This window comes from Pleurodeles waltl, chromosome 9 (assembly GCF_031143425.1).
Source record: "Pleurodeles waltl isolate 20211129_DDA chromosome 9, aPleWal1.hap1.20221129, whole genome shotgun sequence".
NCBI classification, from domain to species: domain Eukaryota; kingdom Metazoa; phylum Chordata; class Amphibia; order Caudata; family Salamandridae; genus Pleurodeles; species Pleurodeles waltl.
The window spans coordinates 179073057-179097612 of record NC_090448.1 but is presented as its reverse complement, the minus strand read 5'-3'; the positions used below and the strand labels follow the sequence as shown (position 1 = coordinate 179097612).

Here is a 24556-nt window from a genome sequence, read left to right as displayed (position 1 = left end):
ACACTAGGATCCAGATAAACCTCGGTATCTGTTATTAATGTTATCTTACCCTCGTACAAACATAAATGGAATATCCAGCCATAAATTGTTTGATCTGCCTTATAATTTTCTCTTTTTGTCTGTCTTCTAAGCATTTTAGGCGTCCAGTATGTCTAACATTTGGGTGATAATACCGATCGGAATTCTCTTTGTAGAATTGATACATTTTACAACTGCAGTAATACAGAAGAAAATATCAAATTTATTAATGAGTAAATTCAGGCGTGCTGTGTAGTGGCAATTGCAATTATATATAAATATATATATATATATATATATATATATATATATATATATATATATATATATATGTATGTATATATTCCCTAGGTAGTGGGTACTCTATTTGCTGATTCTATAAACTAGTATAAACATTTTAAAAGTATTATAAAAGCACCAAAATATAAGTCAAAATGATCACAAACCTGTGTAGCACCCTACTGCGTATCACGCAAGCCCCTGTGATTTCACACTGAAATAATTATCATTAGCCCAAGACACGCACACACATACACAGGGATACAAATGTCCTTTTAGGGTATGTTATCTCGCCTTTGTGATCTCTTCTAGCTCACTGTATTCACCCATTGTAAAATGTACTACTTCAATTAACTACGAGAACAATATTGATTTGCATTTCTATAATGATCACAGAACAGATTTAAATAGAAATAGCTGCGAGGGGAAAATAGCAATCAACATGCTGCTTCGTTTTCTTTCACATGGGAACATGCTATTTGGTAAAAGAACAAGGTTTTCCTAAAAAGACAGAGAATTTAGAAGGTATATATTTGGATCTGGTGGTATGTCAATATTACAACACAGTGTTAGGGTTGTATATTAGAATATCAGAGTCAAAAATATCGATCTACAAAATATTGACTCCAGTATATCGATGTCAACTATGTAGTCAAAGTAAGGGAATACAGATAAGTAGAGATTTATTATACTCAAGTCCCTAACTACATACTTTGGCAATATATATATGGCCAAGTTATGTAGATGTGTAGTAAAGAACAGAAAAGCTATACTTACCTATACATACTTAATTTAGTAAGTTTGTTGTAGCTGATATTCTGAAGTCGATATGTTTGGAGGTTGATATTTAAACTCAACATTATATTAAAACACTCATCTGCAGCAATAAGATTGCTAGTGTGCTTATGGCATACTTAAAAACCCTTCATTTAATATAGGAACAATATCTGCATGCCGAGTTTGGAGCAATAACAACAACCTTATGGTGCCAACTAGGCGGGTATTACAAACATTCTATTTGCCTTATTTTTCTTTATGCTATTATGCGGTGTATTATATTTGAACAATTCAGTAAAAACACATTATGTAATTATCCCATTGTTTTAATGACGTTACATTTGAAAGACAGTATCTGTACACTCTGTAAAAAGGAGCATTACCTTAACTATCCTAATGAGGGTTTTTAATTGATAGATGTGTAGCTGCAGGTCCATCCGATCCGTCAGCCAGGTGCACACGACATTCATCGAGCTGGTGTACCATTGCTGAAACAGAAAGAAAAGTTCTCCAGCAAGCAAGTCGTAACAGAGTGCCTACAACAAGCACATCACATTGTGGATGCTACTGGGCACATGAACCAATCTATGCTACTTTTCAGCAACTACTGCCTTTGGGGTATTCAGTGACACAAAATAGCATTTCTTTTGGAAACGTTTGTTTTATGCATTGTGGTCAACCTTCTCCATCCACAGCCTTTTCAGTCTACTTTCCCATTATCATCATGGCCAGCGACATCAATGCCGGGCAAATAGGCTTGTGATATTTTTCAATCCCGTCCACATGCCATAGACATTGTGTACCACGATCAGGTTAAGAAATTAGCATGCTCGTGTTGTATTACAACAGGAAGCCATTTTACACCCACTGCCAAGGAAACCGACTGTCAGACCTCAAGACTGCAGTACTTGAAATTACCTTACAGGATCTTAACATCAGTTTGCAAATTTGGTAAGCTTATCCTATTAAGCACTTGTAACTGTAAAATTATTGTAAAAAGTAACCTTAATAAAATCAGCGAACATTTTTTTAATATTACAAATAGACCGGCAAACAAGAATGCCTGACCTCTCTCTTGGCAACAGTATATGAGATAATTTTATCCCAAAATAACAGCCAAAATGACGAGGCAGCCACAAATGAGCTCACTTCAAGCTGTTGAAAATCATACTTCCCCTTGAGGCGGCAACGTTTTGCCTCTTCTCTGTGAAAAATGCTCGAAGCTGTGTCATTGCAGACTGCCACCCCTGCAGAGCAGGAAGTCTCTGGTGTGCTGAGATTTTTAAATACTGTTCATATATTCATAAGAGAAATATGAACAGTGCTAGAAAGTGTCAGCACTAAACATCGCGAACTGTACTAGACTGTGTTAATTTGAGGAGCAGTAATTAAATCGCTGAAATAAAATGAGGAGGCATTTTGCACAGTAGGTAGAATTCAAAGACAATGAATAATGCACTCAAAACATGCTCATATAAGAGACATCTGTCACACAGTCTGCAAATTAAAACTGCATTTGATGAGAAAGTGGATATATATAATTGACGCATCAATACGTAAGGGGTGCATGCATTGATGTATTTAATCAGCCACGAAAAAACAGAAAACAATACCAAAAGGCTCTCTGGTGGCATTCTGATTTGAAAAAATAGATATTTACCAAAATCAAATATTTTTTACTCACAAAAGTCATTAAAGTTTTTGAGGCAGAATCCTCTCATCGGCCTTCTTACATTTTAGATAAGAACATCTCATTATGAAGAGCATTGCTACATCAACTCACTATAGAAATCCGTCACAAAATGCTCTAATTCTGATAAAACACAAGCGACACAATTGTGCTCTATATTGAACCTACCTTGCCAAATCTCTACTTACTATTATAGTCGGTATCATCTACTAATAACTCCACACAGTGATAACCTAATTAATATTTACTTAGCGCAAACATTCGCAATAGATTTATTAAAGACCTTGCAGTTGGCCTATCAGATATATCGTCATACTACACAGTGGAAACAAATTCAATGTCCTTATTCAGATGTAAGTTACTAGGTACATAGGAGTAATACCATGGGACATGATTGTCCAAAGTGACCGAAATATGAAATTAAAATTATTAACCCTTTGCATTTTGCTATCCCCATATGTTTTAGTTAGTTGAAAATAGGTGCTTTAATATGCAGATAAATACATTCCAAATAATGCATTATGTCTAGATATGATCATTTGAAGGCTGCTTTTCCTCTGTCAGATATAGTGTAAAATGCATGTTTTTTTTTTTTAAATCGTGAATCGATAAAGCAGTTTGAAAATATGACTGTGAAAGATGTTTCACCTATGTATGAGAACAGAACACATCTAGTTAGGTGCCATCATATCAGAAGGAACTCATAGAAGGAAAAGAGAACGAGTGTTGTTATCACAGTCTTACAAATTGTTCGTTTTCCATTCCAAACCAATTTGCCCACATCACACATATATGCACCATGTACTTTATAAAACACTATGCGCCTGATCATGCAAATTGCATCAATCCTGAGCAATTTGGCAGTTATGGTTGCCAATTTTGCATCAACCTTAAACCGACTTTAGATTAGAACAACTAGTACACACTGTCTCTTGTGTACTGGCCAGACACAGCGAATGCGGTTTTTAGACTGGTCATTCGGCCAATTGTCAGAGCAAAAGTTTCGAAATCAATACAAAATAGCCCCTAAGCAATACAAAACTAACCAGCATCAGTACAATATTTAAGGCGTGCCCCAAAATCATCTATTTGAGGTTGAAAAATTTAGACACGTTTCTTGCAGCAACAGACTTTACCTGTACTAGAAGTACACGCCTCTGGTGGGTAATTTAGTAGTTAGTTTCTGCAGGACAGGTCAGAGGGCACCTGAATACAATGTCTCTATGCACAGCTGCTATGCACACGATGGTATAGGACTATGTAATCTTCTTATGAGGTGAGGTGGTAGGAGAGTGACATGGGGAGTAGGGAAGTAGGGATGGGCAATTGCCCCCTACGACCATGCCTTAAAACGTCTCTGACTTGTGCTACCAACTGGTCCCCTGCACAGCCCAAGAATTTGGGTACCTCTTTAAGAATTTCTGAGGAATCTCGTTAGAAAAGATAGAGAAAGAAGCGACGATTTGACGGACTTCTAGAATAAATTAAATGAACGATTTCTACAAATACATTGCAAATGACAGCACGTATTTCTTACAAAACACCTTTGTGGCACAGATGTATATAAGCACAATCTATATTTCGCTAGCTTTAATTATATACTTGCATTTTAATTTTCCTATTCCCCCACACGACTGGTAGGTATTTCATAGCACCCCATTGGGGGAAAAGGGTACATAGGACGTTAAAAGCTTTTGCATGTGTATGCCTTACCTAATGATACAAAAAATGACAAAGAACATAATGGTTGTTTTATTAAAACAAATGCCCTTAAGAGAAAAGGCAGTGCTTTTTTCTCTCTTTAAAGCCGGGGTAAAAACGCACGTTAGTCCCTGGTAAATTCCAGTCTTATTTCCTCTCTTTTCCATTTAAGTTCATGTTCTCTCCCTTCACCACTGCTCGGTAGCTTGTGCTGCTGCAACAGCTCTTCACGACAACAAGAAAAAAACAAGGGAGGCTTCTTCATTTTTTGGCAGAGACAAAGCTCGAATTGCTCAAACTAAACACCTCTTTTCACATCGCCTCTTACCATTTTCCACAGTAATCATTAGACTTGGATTGTTGTCAAACTTTCAAGCCTGCATTTCTTGTAGAGCAAAGGGCAATAAAGACGGCTTTTTCTTTCTAAAACATTTTGGCAAACGATCAACATTTATTCATTGGAGTTTGAAGGAAGTGGGCAGTTTAAACTTCAAAAGCCATTTTCCACCAGCTTTAATACTACTTTGCTTAAACGTTTTTAATCTTTCCCAGCAATTTAAATTAGCTGAACTCATGTTTAATGAATACTATTGCTCCATTTAAAGCAGCAGCTACACCCTACAAACTTTCTTCCAAAATATATTTTAGGCACACATATTTTACACGTATTTCAACATTCTATCACATTCCTAAAATACAATGAGAGCTCTCCTCTTTAATCAAAACTGTTATTTTAGATCTCAGTGACTTCCTTTAAACAAACTACACCTGAACCGCCTTTTATACCGCAAACCATAGACCCATTAGGTAGAGATCTAGAATAGCTTTACAGAAGATGCTTCAAGCACAAACAATCTGCGCTGATTAAAAACCGGACACCTTTACTCTAGTAACACATGTAGCATATAAAATAACATTGGCAATACATAAGAAGGAAACTTTTTTAAGACTGCAAGAGGGATATGCCGCACCAATACATTTTTATCCTTTTGTAGACATTCTGGCCAGCTAATCTAGTCAGATAAACAATATGACTATTACACAGTTTCAAGAAGTTCACACACTGCAGACAGTTATGTAAAGCAATGGAACAGATAGTTTAGTTTGCAGACAACTAATGTGGCTGACTAAATTCAGCTCGAGTAAATGGAGGGCGTGCGACCAGTTACATACCAAAAAGATGTCATATGAACGAATATTTCCAGTGTATTTTATTTGTAAGTGAAAGTGTGGAGGAGCTCAAGGCAAAGGTGCAGATGCTCCAGTTGTATTTATCGTGGTGAGAGGTCTTCTGTAATCTCTTGAGCCGTTCCTGTTTGTCTTTTTCACCTCGCTATCCCTAGCGTACTTCCTATCTGCTCCTGCTGTAGACCCTGGTCTCCTTCTCGTCTTACTTATGCTCATTGATCACCCCGACCACCCCCGACCACCTCACTAAACTACTCCAGGTGTGTTGCTGTGCTGAGGCACCACTACTCATTAACAACTGTTTTACACCCCAACCATTCATTTTGTCAAAAATCCCATAAATGAGAAAGATTATTAATTAATGATTCTACTCTTGGAATGCTTACAAAGGGGAGGAAGAGGGAACAGGCACTGAGCTTGGTGGTGTGTTGGAAGGGACAGCGAGAGAAAAAGAGATACTTATACCAGAAAAAACAAATACATGAATAACCACCGTGAAAAGAGTAGAGAGTACATACACGAGGAGTAAGTCGGGAACTAGCACAAACAAAAGGAATGGGAAAGGATAGAGAATGAAGGAGAAAAGGCCATACATAATAAAGAATGCAGAGGCAAGAAAATAATGTATCATCGGTAGCTCACATTTAGCCTAGATTTAGCAGTGTTACAGTTTGCTGCAACCACCATATAGGCCATGATATAGTTGATCTTCCAAACTGAGACTTTGAAAGAGGAATAATGCGAAGAAGTAAGGACTAGGGCCTTCATTACGAGTCTGGTGGTCTTGAGACTGCCAGACTCAGAGTGGTAGTCCCACCGCTGACGGGCTGGAGGTGTGGACCGCCGTATTACGAGCTTGGCGGTTTGGCCTGTGCCAAACCTCCACTTTTCCATTCCTGCAACCAGGGCGCTCAGACCGCTGGCCCGGAGATAAGCATCTCCGACAGGCGGTCCACCTAAGACCGCCAGCGGTATTTTTAGTCCCCTTTCTGCCAGGGTTTTCGTGGTGGTCCTACCGCCTGAAAACCCTGGCAGAAAGGCTACCGGCAACAGGAATTTGCATTCCTGTCACCGGTACACGACTCCTCCATTCCCCCTACATCCAAGAGCCCCCTTCCCTTATGACATTCTCACCCCCTGCTCACTGTACTACCCCCCACCCCCTGCACACTGTATTTACCCCATGCATACACGCACAAACCTAAACGCACACAGTTCCACACACTGACTCACACACCCACATGCACACCCTGACACTCACTCACTCACACTCACAGCACTCTTACACTCGTGCATGCACACACACACACAACCCCTCCTCCCCCCCGAATCCATACACACACTCACACACGCACACACAGGCCCACACAGACAACAACTTCCCTCCCTTTCTGACGGTCACCTTACCTGGTCATCGAGGCCATGCCATTTTTCAAACTGAAATACGGCGAGTCATGCTTTGTTGGCGTGGTGGTGTCAGCAGTGCAACTGCCACTAGACCACCTGGAAAATGGCGGATAGCCACCAGCAGTCGTAATATGGCGATCTGAGGACCGCCGTGCCAGAGGACTTTTGGACAACTGTCACTGGAAGGGTTCTCCTCCATCGAATCATTTGATTGTGCACTTGGCTTGTATTGTGACTTTACTGGTAACAGTTGTTATAAGAGACATGAGGCATGCGGTTATGTACAGGGGTAGTGTTCAAGTCAATCAATCATGTGCTCCCGTCATCATTTGCATCCCTTTCCATTTTTAGTCATACCTGTGGACACCATTGTTTAAGGTAAATATACTGGTAGTCTTCAAGGTATTTTTAGTGTATCTGGATCTCCTTCCTGTCCAGTACCTTTTATCTAAGAACTTCCTCTTAACTAGCTTCACCAAGAGGTTGAGTCCGTCCTACCAGGGTGGGGAGTGGTTGCTGAGGATGAAGCATGACATGATTAAGTGTGTGAGGCTTCCTCTTCCATGAAGAAAAGGTTCCCTCTTTTTTTAAACTAACATTCCTGTCATCGCCCAAATCTGGGATTTGGGCTGTTGACCTAAATTGGGCAATGATCTGCAAAGTCTATTTTGCCACCATACCTTTTGTGACAAAGGATGTTATTAAATCAACCATGAAGCTTCTTTATTTATTGAAGAAATGCATGAGCTTTATGTGTCCAAGGAACATATTCCATTTGGATTCAATGCTACCAATAAACACATGAGTTCATGGATTCATCAGACATTATTTCAATTTGACAGACCTCAAATTCGTAAAATTAAATTACTAGATGTTTGAAATGATTATTCAAGCAGCATTTCCACTTTGATGGTCGTGATGAAGGCGAACAGTGGGTCACTACCAAACCTAAAAAAAAAAAGCTACAAGGGTGGGGCTATGTTTATTAAACCCATTAGTTGAATAAGGGCATGGAGGTGAGGTCAGTTGTGCTCCATTTCTATGCCTAGTTTCACAGTCATTATCACCTTACTGCCCCTATACAGGACATCCGTCTGCACATAGGTAAAAAGGAAAACTCAAACTTCTATAAGATATTGAAACACAGTTGAGGCCAATTGTCAGAAAAGTGCCAATAGATCACAAAGACCAGTTATGATATCTTCATAATGACATCATTAATCAAAACTGTCTTCTGCCCAAAATCCAATTATTTTGCTTTCACATGGTCCTGCTCTATCTGTCCGCTAGGAAATTTCAGTCCAAAGTTCTGCTATTCAAATCTCTGTGTTATATTATTGTTGAGTTTTTGCACCATAACTAGCAACTACAACAAATAGTTTTATGGAGAGTGAAAAACCTAATGCTTCCTCAACTGCATAAGCCCACATTTTATAGTGGCCCACAGACACTATTCACAACATTGTCTTTAAGCATGTCCTATTAGAAAACTCGCCACAACTCCTAGCCACACTACTTCTTACTGATTTCATATAAGCCCTCCCTCCAGCTAGTTGTGGAAATATCTCCTTATACACTTCCAACTGTTTGCTCCATGACCCCATAAGTCTCTCATGGAAAGAAGTTTTTAAGGAAAACCGAAGGGTTGCTAGGATAACCAACCTGCTAAAAAATCCAGATGTCTACTTTGTGACAATAGAGGTTCCCTCTCTATAACAGGTCTTCCAGCCAACAGTAAGAAGCTCAAATGTTGGTCACCCTTCAGCCTTATGAACATTAAGAGAGTCGTAGCATACTTGGCTTTAATCAATCTAGTTTTTAGATGACTTATTGATGCTTCACTAAACACAGCAGATGACAGGAATTTATCTTAGAATATCATCTGGGAACAGTGGTTTGGATTAAGGCTATCCCATAAAAAGGTTTTGCTGTATTCTGACAGCTGCATAAACCTGTGTCTTCCTACAAGGGTTGACACCATCTCTCCATATTTTTACTATTGAGATGTGCCAACTTCAGGATATTAGAGCGAGCAATCTCCATTTTTAATGTTAACAAGCTATTATGGAAAGGTCACTGTGTACAAAGATGAATTTGATAGACTAACCGCTTTCTTGACTAATGTTGAAGTATTTTCTTAAAGAGTGTGTTTCGTTCCCTTATGCTAATTTTAACAGCTACATATTTTTCCAAATTAGAGAATATAGTAATGTGGCGCCTTTCTCATAATGCTTGATAGTTGTTTTACTGTGACTGGAAAAGACATTCTTATTTTAGTTGTTATGGTGATTTTTAATATGCAATATTTGTGCATACTCGATGGCCATTCACTCAGACATATTTTCCTGTAGTAACTTATTTCCTACGTATTTCGGAACACTTGACTCATTAGGCCTCATTATGAGTTACTCAGTGCTGCCCTCATTAAGTACCCTCTAGAGTTAACAATGCCTGTGCTACCATTAACCCCGGAGGAAGCGTTAATAGGATTACCGGTGAACCCTAAGGTTCACTTGAAAATGTGTAATTATCAGTGAATCTGTCATTGCAGGACCATTTCTACTGGTTATTCATCATTTTCCTCAAACGTTTTACCCGACAATTTAAGCATGGACGTCAATTCACCGAAATGCCAGGGCTACAGAAAATGACATCACACGACCTTTAACCTCCACTTTCACTCATACACACATACACACAAATTCACACTTACATATACTCTATCACATAAACAAACTCTCACCTGCAAGCACGCTCACAGCATACATTTAAGAGCATTTTTTACTTACCTCAGCTGCCATGGAAGGGAATGTTCCATCTAATTGTACTCCATTTTTAATATTCTCTGAAGGCAATGCAAGGGAAACATGAAAACTGCTACCCTCGCCTCTAAAATATTCAACCCAATGAATAATCAATAGGTATGCACATGAATACCTACTATCCAATCGCCACCCAAGAACAAGTGGGTATGGATGTTAAAAACTTGAGCCCAAGATCCATTTAGCTGGTTAAAGCTACCATCTGTTGATTCAAATCAGTCTTCCAAGAGGATAAGAAAAGGAAAGAAGAGAGGATCTAGAGAAAAACGGGAAAAAGAAGAGAAAAGAGGAGAAAGGACTGGGGCATCTTGCAAGACCACCAGAGGACAAAGCAAGAAAATCGCCCTATTTTTCTAGTCAATGGAGTCCAACAGCCATGATACATTTATACAGAGGTTTCAGAAGGGTTGTTGAATCAAAAGGAGATTGCATGTTGTATTGTTTTCAATTATTTCCAATTGCCATCCTTGCCTCATCAGTGCAGTTTAAGGCTCATTTTACTGATTGCACCCTCTCCCAATATCTAAGGGCTAAATGTATGAAGCTCTTTTACTGGTTTCAAACGGACCATTGGCCCATTGGGCCGTTTGCGACCAGTAAAAGTCTTTTTGCCATGTACCATCCCTATTTTGCGAGTCAGTAACCTATTACTGACTCGCAAAATAGGGTTTGCGACTCGCTTTAGGAAGGGTCGTGCCAAGGGCATCCTTTCTTAATAGTGAGTCACAGGGGGGGCGTAAGAATGTTTTGTGACCAGGAATGTGGTTGCGAAACATTTGCAGCTACCACCAACTTCAAGTTGGTGGTAAGCCATTCGCAAATGGGAAGGGGTCCCCAAGGCACCCCTTCCCCTTTGGGAATGGGTGTGCAAACAATTTTTAAGAGCAGGCAGTGGTGACCATTGCCTACTCTTAAAAAATGAAAAGAAAACTTTTCAGTTTTCTTTTTGTAATGCATCACGTTTTCCTTTAAATAAAATGGGCTGCATTACAAAAAAAAAGATTGCTTTATAAAAAAAATATCACATATATGGTGGTCTGCTGACCCAGCAGGCCACCATCCCTATGATTGTAGCCATTCACAATGGGTCGCAAATTGTAACCTGCCTCATGTAAATCGATGAGTCAGGTCCATTTGCGACCCACTGCTAATCGCTAACAGTGTCAAACATACTATCATAAATTGCAGTTTGTGATTTCCTAATTGCAAATCGCTAAGATTCTCTATTAGGAAATCGCAAACATTAAACTACATCGATATGACCCTAAGTGAGCGAGGGGGGAGAGGGGAGACTGCCAATAGAATCCTATTCGGAAAATGTAAAAAGGCCACACAATTAAAATAGACAGTCTCTGAATTCACTTTATTAGGTGCGTTCCAGCACTAAAGGGATAAAAAAGGAATTATTATTTCCGAAACTTAATAATGTAGAAAAAGAATTAAAGACATGTTTCACAGCTGAGATTTAATCATACAGGTTTGTCCAGGCTAAAAAAATTGATACACACTTGATACTAACAACATTTTGTTTGTAAGTGTCCTTAGCAAGTGAAAAGGATATCTTCCGCAAAGGCATGAGAGACATCAAGCTTCCTATATGAATATGGCTTGCTAAGGAGTTGAGTTGAATGTAAAATTGAGTCAAATGTGGTAGCTCATAATAGGCTGAAATGCCCTTACCAAGTGAAGGGCATTAAATGTTACGTTTCCCATATTAATATGCCCGCAGAAAATCACTTTGCTGGAAACAAAGAACTCTGATAATAGAATGCTGAAGCCCTCAACAGATCCAGGTCATAATCAAGATGCACTTTCAAAGAAACATCACCTGGAGGAGGAGCACTTCGATCAGTGAATAATTGGCCATACTGCAAAGAGGTTCTCAGAGCCACAGACAAATGAAAAGAGCAGGCTGTGTCATACGACAGACAGAGGCTCCAACCAGATTAAACACTTAGGCCCTCATTACAACAATGGCGGGCGGCAACCGCCGCCCGCCAAGTTGTAACCGCTGTGCGGCAGCCAATACGGCTGCACTCCCGTGGTGCCCTTTATGACATCTCCGCTGGGCCGGTGGGCGGAAACAGAGTTTACGCCCAGCGGGGATGTGGGCCACAACATGGGAGCCGGCTCCAAATGCAGTTGCACCCGTTGCGCTTTTCACTGTCTGCAGAGCAGACAGTGAAAAGCCGCATGGGGCCCTGTCAGGGGGCCCCTGCACTGCCCATGCCAGTGGCATGGGCAGTGCAGGGGCCCCCAGGGGCCCCGCGACTCCCCGTACCACCAGCCTTTTCCTGGCGGTTCAAACTGCCAGGAAAAGGCTGGCGGTAGGGGGACTCGTAATCCCCTGGGCAGCGCTGCTGGCGGATTACTACCGCCGGGGCCATTGTGGCGAGAAACCGCCGGCCCCGGCAGTGCGACCGCGGCGCTTCCACCGCGGTCGTAATGACCCTGGAAGCACCGCCAGCCTGTTGGCGGTGCTTCCGTCATTTCAGCCCTGGCGGTCCTGTTCCGCCAGGGTTGAAATGACCCCCTTAGTAAGCATAAAAATTAGCAATCACAAAGAGGCACTGTAAATAACAGGAAGCAGCACACAAACCAAAGTCTAACTCTGAATAGAATGAGATAATAATATGGGGCCATCTACAAAAAGTAAGCCATACAGTAACTGTAGGAAAGTCACTTTTTCAGCATAGTCTTGCCTGGTGTTTTGCCTTTTTCTGGATCCAGTCAGTGCCAGAGTGTGTGTCCTCTTTCCCTCATCCTTCCTTAACATGGTACCATAAAACTGGTTGCACCCAATTGCTATATGTAATGCTTCAGTGAGGTCTTCGTAAGTATACATAGAAATTGCTCCAGTGGCGGGAAGTATGTCATATGTGTACTGGAGTATACATTTACACCACCACCCACTTTAATCTGGCTGTGCTGCACTTTACAAAAACACTGTAGTGACGTACTGAAAAGTGCATTTGCAATGAAGTGACATCTTATATTAACCAATCATTCATAAACTGTGCATTGTGTGCCCAATATAAAAATAATGTGGCACACTACATATTAAGAATAGTGTTCCATCACAATGAATAAATACACAATGAGCTGTTTTCACTGTGTAGGCTAAATTAAAGTATGCATGAACCATTCTAGGAGTGATTCAATCTTTATTTCACTGCTCTGGAAACTGCTTGAAAAATGTTGTAACATTATTTTCTATGCCGTTTCAATAATTTAATTCAAAGGTGAATTAGAATTGAGATAACTGTAAAGGAACAGTAACTTTATAAAAGTGTATCTTGTATTGCCTGAAACAAAACCAGTTTATAACCATATTTGCTTCTCAGCTCAGGCCTAACTCTGATTCCTGGCTGATAGTTAACAACACACCATCCAAAAGACAATGGCTTAGACCCGTGGCCCATGAAGCAAGGGTTGTTGGCAGGCGCTGGCTGTCTAACAGGGACTTGCCATCTGGGAGGGTTGTTGGCATGCGCTGGCTGTCTAATAGGGACTAGCCATCTGGGTGGGGGGAGGGGAGAAAACTGGGCTAATTGTAGAAGCCCCCTAACCTTTTGCCCCCATTTTTCACTTTTTGCAGTTTTTTTCCAGGCTCTGAAGGTGCCCTGGGTACTGCTAACCAGTCCCAGGGCCTGTGCTCTATGTAAAATCAGTATGTAAATTAGGCTAATTATAATTGGCTATGTCACTCTACCCTTAAGTCCCTAGTATATGGTAGGTCATGTAGGTCTAGGGACCCAAACATAGGTAGTGCCCCCATAGGTGCACTGCTGAGGTGCCCAGGCCCATTTTAATGGGAGGCCTGCCTTGCTGGCTGCTTTTAAATTAAAGTTACATGCAAAATCAACTTTGGAATTAAAAGTACTTCCAAAGTCTTAAACTACCTTATTTTTACATGTCACCCCTAAGGTGTGCCCTACGTACCCCCAGGTTTGGGTGCAGTGTAACTATAGCAAGTACCTTATAAAACATGTTTTACAAGCCCTGGTGAGGAAAAATAGCAAACTTTGTTTTTCCTCATTGTAGTGAATAGGCTCCATAGGCTAAAATGAGCAGACTTTATTTTAATTAATAACATCTACAAAGGAGCAATTTTGGTCTCAAACTGGTTGCTATATTAAATGCAACAACTTGCCATTGTTGGATTTAATATAACTAGTTCAGAGAAAGAGTTTTAGAACTCTTCCTAAAGGTTACCAGTTTCAGCCTTGTAGTGCCCTTCTCTGATTGGCCAGCCTCTGGCAGCCTAGCCAGACTGCCTTGATGAGGTGTGAAGTGACCAGGGCTGAACACAAAGGGCGTGCCTGGGGGAGGAGATCTGCCTCAGCAGAGGTGAAACATGATGGGGGGAGAGCAGCCATTCTGGTCTTCAAAGAATAGAAAGGCATTTGGAGCAGCTCAGGACCTCCCCAATTTCCTGCAAACCCAGAAATCCAGGTGTCTTCTTGATCAGATTAGGAGAGGGCAGGAGAAGGGTGTGTTACAGATTTTTAGCCACACTAGTGAGAGGGCTCAGCCAGACCTAAACTCCAAATTTCAATTTCAGCCATTTTGGATTCTTAAGGAATGTTGCTCTCTGGGATTGATTCTTGCCACACTTCCCAGGAAGTGATCCTCCAAGAGGGTAGTGGCCTGCCTATGATTAAACAGTTGCCCCCCACTGCTTTTCACCCCAGGAGCAAGGAAAAATTTGGCAGAGCTTCACCCACATCTCACATCCCTACAAGGAACAACATCAGAAGAAGAAGGACTGCCCTACTGGACACCTGAACTGCACCTGGACACGGCACTCTGAAGGATTACACCAGGTGAACACTTGGGTTTCACCTCTAAAAATACCTTACCCGTCCTCAACTGGTTCAAGAAGGGACTCCCTGATTGCTACAGGTGACAAATAGCTAACCAGAGTCCCCTGCATCAAAACCTGAAGGAACTGACCACCAGACCAGTGGCTAGTGGTCATTGTTGGATTTAAACCAGGTGCATTCTGGGAGTTGGAATCCTAACCCTCAAGGAGCAATTCAGAGCTGGAATCTTGGGGTGAGTTGTAGACTCCTAAAGGAGCTTTGAAGACCTTCTGGAAGAAGATCCAGAAGTTTGGAGAACATTAGAGAACTTTTGGAAAAAGCTCCATAAAGGAACTGACTCACCTTGCTGAGTCAAGCCAGCTTACCTCAACCGCGACCCGGGCTGACTTGCAGGTTCGTCCCGCTAAAAAGCTCCAGTGCTTCAGATTTCACCAGGGGCTCCTGGAAAGGCAATCCGATGACCTCCCATTGAAATCAGCTTGACGTGGAGGGTCAACCCCCGTCGGAAGGAAAAAGCTCCAAAAAAGTGACAAAGTTCAAACATAAAAAACTGACCGGGACTTCTCATGCAGCGTATCAGAGGAGGGCTCCAGGGACATCGGATCAAGATTCAGCTTTGACCCCAATGAAGATTTCCATCCTGGAAAACCATCTAAGTCCAAGGGTAGAATTCTTCACCGAGGTCTCCTACAACACGTATCAAAAGAGGGCTCCAGGGAGATCGGATTGGATTGGTGGCTTCGTCCTGCCGAAGGAAATCTTCTATTTTTATGAATTGGTGTTGGATTTGTATTGTGTTTTGTGTTTTTCTTTTTCACTGCTTTGTGATTTTTAAATTCTTTACACACCTGTTCCTAAGTTAAGCTCTGTCACTCGTTGCCAAGCTACCAAGGGTTGAGCGAGGATTAATTTATTGAGACCTGGCTGGACCTAGTGGGGGTTAGTGGTCTATTGCTAAGTGTAATACTTATCTGTCCTTACCAATGATCCACTTTCCAAAAGGGGGATAGGAAGAATTTGGAGTACAAATGATAGCTTTCTCACTTCCTATTTTTAATTGGATATGCTAAATGGGGCCGGTGTGATCTCATTACATTCATTCACAGGGTTATACCAGAGTTCTCCTAGACCTTCAGCTTCTAACCGCAATCAGAGGGAGAAACAGTTTGGACCCTGGGACAGGAGAGCATATCTCAGCTAAAATACTTGAGTGATTAAAGGAAGGCCAAAACCCCCACAGACGGAAGATGGGTTCAGCCATTTTGGCAGTTTGGGAACATTCATCATAATCTTTTTTCAGTATAATGATGGGGTAGTAGTATAAAAGGGGCTGTGTATAGGGTGAGAAAGTAGACATTACTTGGTGTCAAATATTCTCCAATCATTGCCGAGTGTGCATGATTAGGTTGGCACCTCACCAAAACCTGTGTGGAACATTCATGGACCTTGAAAGGCAACACATAAAGAAGAACACCCTGCTGGAGGACTTTTATTTCCAGCTGACACTCAGGGACAGGAACTGCTCGCCAAGGGTCAGATGGCTGGCTTCCTGCTTGACTACTCCAGGAACACAAAACATGGATGAACTTCTGCCCCCATGAAGGCCCTTGTGACCACCAAGGACTGAATCCTGCAGCAGCCCTTGCTGAAGAGAGACCTTGTGCTAGTATTTTGCCTGAGGACTTGAGGGACCAGGAGGAACCTTCCCAGTAGCTGGATTAATGTAGGACTTACTCAATTTTTCCACTTATGGAGGACCAGAACAAGTTGTGTGGGCTTCCGTTGGGAGGTTGCAATCTTGGCAGGCAAGATAAACAGGTTTAGAGCACTAGTAGTTTTATTTGCCATAATGAAAGTGGGTTCAAAGGGAACTTGCAGTAAAGGTATCCGCCTCCTGAAGTTCTTCTTATCTACAATTTCTAGCCTTGTCCAGCTGGAGGATTTTGAGAACCAAAAAAGTGACAGGGTATGAAAGTAAATCGTTAGACTGGGGTGAGGTAGAAAATCTAGCCCAACAGTGAAGTAACCTTCAAGGCTACGAAATACAGCTTTGTCCCAATGTGAGCCTTTAATGCCAAAACCAATGGCTTCAGTGGGAGCTCGACGATGACATCTCTTATGTAGAAATATTATCACTGGCTTCAGCCTTGGATCTTGCTCATTAGATAACTTTCAGCTTCACAAAATATGACTAAGTCATTAGGAGAAATTGAGCTTCACAAAAGTGACAAAGTCCCAAATTGAAAACATCAACCAGGTCCGCTTGGTGTATTCAACCTCTGCTCATTGTTGTCAGCTTGACATTTCACTTATGCACTGGTATTTTTCAGTTGTGGTTTGTGTTGTCTACAAGCATTTTGACTCTAAAATTCAGATTTTACCTGTTTTCATGACTTTTTGCCCTTTTGCCATTCTATTGCATTTTTTTAAATTGGCTTGGGAATGGGATACTGTTTTTCCTTGTTTTAAATTTGTTGGTAGTGCTGGAACATACAGTTTATTTCCCTCTGAAAGTGCGTAATGCTGGTGTCACAGCTACAACAGGTTGAGCACAGTTTCACTGAGACTTGTGTTGAGATCTAATCAGGTTGTATTTATTAATTTGGGAAAGGTGGTCTATTGCTAAATTAATAATACACTTTCTGACAGGACCCAAGAAACCGACTTACAAAGATGGTAGGAATTTTAATCCCTAATAGGTCTTCTTCTTAAATATCACACTTGGGAAGGGGACAAACAATTGACCTGCTAGTAGTTGAAAAAGAACGTAACATTAGCTAGGACAACTTTTTTACTGATTTCTGCGTTACAAAGAACATCTTAGAAAAAATGGTTGCTATTAAAGAAATAAAGGCTATTAAAAGAGGTGAACAGAGCAACACCCTGTACACCTTTTCAAAAAAGCATCAGGAGTGTAGTGCTTGTAGGATGAATGAGAGAGAGTGTGCGCAGAATGATTAGCTTCATTTTATTACTTTAGACATTTTGTTTGAAAGGCAGGGAATAATAGGAGTGATAAGGAAATGTGAATGGAGAGAGATTGGAACAAAGACAGGGATGGTTATGCTTTAGCAGCTCATGATTTAAATATAATAGGTAGATATGGATAAGAATATAGACATACAAAAACAAATATCATCTCAAAACCGGGATAAAAAAAAACTGTAAGGATTATTTGATTACGTGCGGACTGAGTATACAAATAAACCAAAAATGATACATCTGATTCGAGGAAGGGACCTTAGATAGCATTACCATTCTTTCATGAAATGTAAGTATACTAAGTCACAATAAAAAAACACGAAAAAATGACAGGAAGAAAGCAAATAAAGAGTAGAAGAAAAAAGGACTGAAGGTAATAAAGAAGCAATGAAGGAAACAAAGATGGAAAAAAGAAGGAAAACAATGTGCAAATCTGTTTTGAAATGATTTACCCTTGTTGCAAAACCAATTCACGTATTGTACATAAACCACATTGGGACTGAAAAACAGAGGTGTACTGGGTTTTAGAAAACAATATTAGCCGGAATGTTCACAGATTACTGCCCGATTATCACATTATTTCATGACGAAACTGTGGGCATGACACGTCAAAAAGAGAAAGACTTTACAACAATAGTGCTTACACATGGTACAAATAGAAGAAAACACTACTGTAGGATATCATGGATCCTCTTAGGACAGATTAAGATAGCTATGTAGGCGGGTTCTCAAATTGAAAAAAACAAAATTCAGGGTACATTTAAGATAAATGAAAAACTATTAGTCACAGCCAGAAAGAAAGGTGAATAGAAGCACAGTGTAGACCATGTTGGTCCTATGCCTAGATAAGTGAACAGTTTCTTAAAAGAGTAGAAGATGAAGAAGAAGCATTAAGTGCATAGATTAAACTTGAATACTAAAAACACAATTTGACAAGCTGAACAACTGATAAAAGGTGTTTACACGCAGAGGAGAATACACAAACAAAGCAGCTGGAATAGTAATTATATTTGCAGACTGAACTGTACTAAACAAATCAAGATAACATAGAGGTGAAAGACACTGTCTTTATGCCCAATATTGTTCTGCCAACTATTTATATGCTTCTGAAGGAATCAGAGAGACATCACAAATGAAGAATTCATGGTTTTTAGGGAAAAAGTGAGCTATAGAAAAGCATAAACAAGCATTGGAAAAAGTAATAGGTCTGGCATTGACCGCCAGCCTTTTAGCAAATCTTTTTTTTTTTTTTTTCTATGGTTTTTGTAAAACGTTATTGTTTAGAAAGCTGCTGGGCCTTCATCTATCTAAAAAAATGGATAGAGGTGAAAAATGTTTTGGTCCTAAAAAGCACACCTTACCATAGCACTCCTCTGTACTGAAAGGAACTACCTTGTGTGGGGATCTGCTCCTTGTAAAAGGGCAGCATGCCATCATTCATAGTGAAATCGTCCAATGGCTGAAGTGGGCTGGCACATTGCCCCATGATGCATGTTTTTTGTGGGTGGAAGAAAAATTGAATGACACACCGACAGGCAAAAGGATGATGTGTGCCTGAAAACCCCTATTTGCAATATGTTATACACATAAGGCCATATTTATGGCTAGGTCATGCTGCAATGTGTGACAGAGAAAGGGCAGGAATGCCCTGTGTTAGAAGAATATGGCTCATTCCTGTCTTTGTCTCTGTGCTGGTGCCATTTTGGCTGCCTAGAACCAATGCAGGCAACCTGGTGCAAGGGTGCCTGCATTGTATGGAGGATTATGTATTTTCGGGAAGGGGTACCTTTCTGCACAAAAACAATCCCCTTAGGCATTTTCCTCTTTCTATGTGTGCTGCAGAGTGCAGCACACATAGAATGAGGTAAAAAGAGGAGAAATAAAGATATTTATCATTGTTACACCTCACCTGAGAAGGCGCAGCATTTTGGCACATTCCCAGGTCTACCACTTCTGGTAAATCTAAGAATGCATCAAAATCCATGGATGTTGCATGGGAACACCTACACAACACCCATGGAGTGCCTCCCAAGGTCAGAATAATGCAACACAGTGATTTGTGTTGCGTTACTTTACGCCACATTTATGATGCCACTCGGGGCCATGTAAGGCGGCCTTGTGTGGCTTCGTAAATATGATTTTGGGCTTGAGTCGTGCATGCACCACTTTGCACGGTGCAAGATCAACACAATCACACTTATGTATATGCCTCACAATTTTAATAAAATCAAAAGGTCTTGGCTAAAACAGACCTAAAAAAGCCAACTGTTCTGTCACCCTCAAGAGAGAAAGACAGAAAGAAAGAATGAAAGAAAGAGAGAAAGAAAGAAAGAAAGAAAGAAAGAAAGAAAGAAAGGAAGCAATTAGCGAATCTGAAGAATTGTGCATTTATAAATTCACATTTTATAATATTGAAGATTTCAGTTTGTGCACTGCATGCATAGTAAAGAGAGGATAACATAATATTGATAAGTTTTAAATAAACTAGGGACGTTCCAAAAGGTATTTACAACAGTATTCGCAGGAGACAGGAACTGATAAAGCTAGAATGCGACCTGTGCTATAAAGCATCCTGATACCACATCAGGCTCTAAACACAAAGGCAGAGCTAAAGTAATTATAAAGTAAAAACAAAACACAGGCACTGAAAGGACCACCTTTTCAACAGATGTGCTCACTGTGAATGAGCAAAATGCACTCAAAGTGAAGTTAACCAGTGCCATAAGTAGGGTGACCTGCTGCCCCATACTGTATGTTGTAGTGTGGTGAAGCAAAAGTTGAGTGACACAACAACAGACCAATGGATTAAGAGAGGCGACTGAAGCCCCTTTGAGTAGGTATGTTACACATATACATTTTGTCAAATGAAAAGATCTTGACTACTGACAGAACTAAAACATGTTATCAAACGACTTTTTAAGACATGAGGAACACAGTCTGTGTTAATGAATGTTTATGAGGCTAAAAAAAGAAAATCAAGTACAATAAATAACAGGACAATGAAGTCCGTACTTCTCAGATCCAAATGTGTCCCACTAACATAAAGCAAAAACTAGTGTTGCTTCTCCCTAATCAAGGTAATGGCCTACATACTAACAAGGTATCCTGTGCAGTTCATGTCTTGAGAAGAAAGTGCACAAATATTATCATGTGGCAGGTTGTGGACATCATAAAGTCAAGTACAGTTGGGAGCTGGAAGATACATTTAGCAGAGCGGGGAGTCATTAAAAGTAGAACTATTTGGTTAGGGCAATGTCTAGTTTTAGAGCTGGGATAAAATGCATCAAATCACCCACTCGGGAAAATAGGGTAATTTTAAGACCTTTTTAACACTAAAAGAAGAACCCACTTGCTCCAGGAATTTTTACTATGGGAGTAGAGGCTTAAACTAGGAGGCTTAAACTAGTCTTAATGCTCAAGAAACCATCAAAAGGAACGAAAAAGGCACTGAAATCAATTTCTAAACAGCAGAATTTTTCTGTCAAACATTCTTATTGAATAATAATATATAATGCAATCTGGGAGGCTCAAAATAGTGTTATAATAAAATATAATGTGCTAAAAGGGTAACACAGAGGTATAAATGGAATGAATAAAAAGAAAATGAAACGCCCGGCATTATAACTGGAAAGATCATGGTAGTACATTTACGTTGCCTAGAGCAAGTTGCTATAACAGAAAAATAAAAGGTTTCTGCCAAAGGCGTAACCAAACTTAAGGGCCTCCCCCCTGCAAAGTACCTGTAGGGGACCCCTTCCCTCCTGGGCCCAGTCAGGGGCCTGCCGCCCATGCACTGTGTACTGTGCTGAGGGGGGGCCCTGAAGCTTATGGGATCCCCTTCATCGCAAAGGGTATGGGGACTTTGTAACGCCACAGATTTCTGCCACAATTTATACTCAAGATACACTGGCGATCTGCAGGCTCTTGTGAATAGATAGACACATCTCTCTCTACCTGCTAAGGTATTTAGAACACTGGATACGGCCTTGCACTTTTCATTTGACTGTAACCAGTCACTGACAGCCTTGTACATGAGCCTCCCCATCTCATTTTTTGTATGTTTGATTACAGGGCACATCCAAGGGTGTAGTCAGCCTCTCTCATCCCTGAGGAGTAAACAAAATTACCTAAAAGACAATGACACAATCAAGGGAAGCAAGGCTGATATTGAACAATAACCATTAGTCCTCAATTGCTTAAATTGTTAGATGATTCACAAACACATGGGAATATCACATAATCTGGAATGCTGGGTGGAGATAGAACTATGAAGCTGTATAATACATATTACATGATAATAAACAACAGTACCAGAAGCACTGTTTACTACTATAGATTTGATTTAACAATTGCTTTAAATAAACAGGGAAACAACTCATAATAGGGAAGCCTCTTCAAAGTAGTTTTAAATTATTGCTCACATTTAACCCATTATATCCTAGTTTTATTTCAATATCTTTTGTTAAAACAAATACATAAATACCACTGCAGAACCCAGAAAAGGGAGTAATGGCCTTGTGAGACTGGCGCAGTACTTTATCATTGGCTCCATGGGCTCGGCTGGAGTGCCGTGGCAACAAGGGGACACAAAAAATAATAATACAATTGAAAGCAACTGATTGGCCAGTCAGTCAGGCTACACTACTCAACAAACGAGTGCACAGACCTTTAAAAAAACAAATTAATTTTCGGAACTCCATTAGTCTATAGGTATTTTGTAGAGCCACATTGCTTGCCAGGCAATCCAAGTGCATCATGGCATCTGAGAAAACTGCAGAGCAGCAGTCAATGACTACACCATCCACCGGCCCTTCCACAGGCAGATTATCAGAAGATGATGACGTAGTTGCCTTGCCTTTGACATCTACAGCAAAACCTGTTAGGCCTAAAAAATAATCATTTATATGCCAGTTTATCACATTACCAGCTAGCCTGAATAAAGTAAATGCACATGAAGTTGCGTGCACGTTGTGCAAGCAGGTGCTCCATTGGTGTTAATCTGGTCTGTCTTCCTTGGGAACAAACAGATGGGGAAATGTCTGTGGGCTATGCATCCCAGCAACATAGCTCGTGCTGAGGTGCAGAGGAGAAGGAGAAGATACTGTATCATTGGAAGAGCTGTGTCAACAGAAAGAGGACGATGGTGATACTGTCTAACATTTCACTACATATTGTAAACCTGTCCAAACGGTGTGTCTTCTGAAGAAACCAATTAAAGATATTTCTTTCTAAAGCCATGGAAGGCCATCCTTAGGAAGAAAAGAGAGTGGTGCAAAAAATAAGACATAAAAATATGTTGCATACAAAATAATAAAAAATACATAGTATTAAGAATAGTAGTTGAACACTAAAACATATTTAAACTAAACTTAAAAGCAATTCAAACCCAAAAAAGTAAAGCAACACTTAAAAAATAACTCAAGAAACACGTCCAGAAATAAAGTGCTGCATTCAATCTCCTCTAAACACCCTGAGGTTATGGGCAGAAGGGGTCGAATTGGAGGCAATACTAGAGTTGAACACAAAGGGTCCAATTACAAGTCTGGCAGTCCTAGGACTGCCAGACTCGCAGTGGTGGTTGGCCCACCACTGCTGTGGTGGTCCGACCGCCACATTACATGGTTGGAGGGGAGACCCGCCAACCTACTACCATTCCTGCCAGGATCGTAGATCCCGACGGGCTGACGGCAGTGCTGGTTGTAATCGGCCAGAGTGGCGCTGAACTCAGCGCAGCCCTGCTGATTATAACCTTGTTCTCTGCCAGCCTTTTCATGGTGGTTCCACCGCCATGAAAAGGATGGTGGAGAACAAGTGAAGGGGGGGCACTGCACTGCTCAAGCCCATGGTCCACTTCACCAGCACCCTTGAAATGCGCACTGTCTACTGTGCAGACAGTGCGCATTTCTAGGGTGCTGGATCCCTATGCAGTGCTGCCGCACCTTTCCCACTGGGCTGGCCGGCAGAAACTTTGGTTTCTGCTGGTCAGCCCAGTGGGAAAGTTGTAATGGGGCTGGCGGTAAGGTCGCTAGCACCGTGTGACCTCCTCATCAGGAGTTTGGTGGATGGATGTTTCTGCCTGCAAACTCGTAATCAGCACCTAAGTCTGGCCAGAGGCCAGGGAATGTGACCAACTCCCTCGTGCACATAGTCATACGCTATACACAGTGGAGCACCCCATTTGAAGAAGGTCGTACACATGCTACATTTAGAAGACGATAAAAAACAGAAATATAGCAAAGTGTTGAAATCTGCAATTCACCAGTTATATTCCAGGGATTTAACTATAACTTGTGCACCAATCATGCAAGGCATATGATGTCACATACTATATAATTCTGTAGATATTAAATTACATCATTGACGGCATCACTCATAGGAATATCCAAGAATGTGCCCAGTATATATACCCTGACCCCTGAAAAATGTAGAAATTGGCTAATCAATGATAAGTATTTATCTTTTCTAAAGGGCCATGGTTAATGGTGGAGAAATACACCCATGGCACGAAGAGTTAAATGTTACCTGTGGACTGCAGAACTTACTGTGCCATCAACAAGTGTGACAAAGGAAATATTGCTTCAGGTCTACCATTGTAATTTAAACCCTGCAGCATGATCTCTTAAAATAACTGTTTTTGACAGGAAAAACCTCCCTTTTGAATATTAGTAAGTGAGTCCTATATAGGTGTGTTAGCCCACATGATAGGGTGGTTGGTATTTAAAAGTGTAACATTAAGAAAATTATTGTAACCTTTTCCCTACAGAGTCAAGGCCCTAAGAGCTATTTTCAAAGTGGAAACCATATCTATCCTATTTAGTACAGATTAAAATACTTATCCTGTACCTCGGAGTAGGGCCTGCTAGAAA

At 40.8% G+C, this 24556-nt stretch overlaps 1 protein-coding gene across 13 annotated transcripts in view; it reads right to left on the bottom strand.

Moving 5' to 3' along the window:
* CADPS (calcium dependent secretion activator) overlaps positions 1-24556 on the bottom strand; it is a 1450780-nt gene that overhangs the window by 32707 nt on the left and 1393517 nt on the right. For all 13 annotated transcript variants that reach the window (XM_069206526.1, XM_069206531.1, XM_069206527.1 and 10 more), the window contains one exon: positions 1458-1562. In XM_069206526.1, the coding sequence (XP_069062627.1) occupies positions 1458-1562 (105 nt within the window). The remainder of the gene's footprint in view (positions 1-1457; positions 1563-24556) is intronic.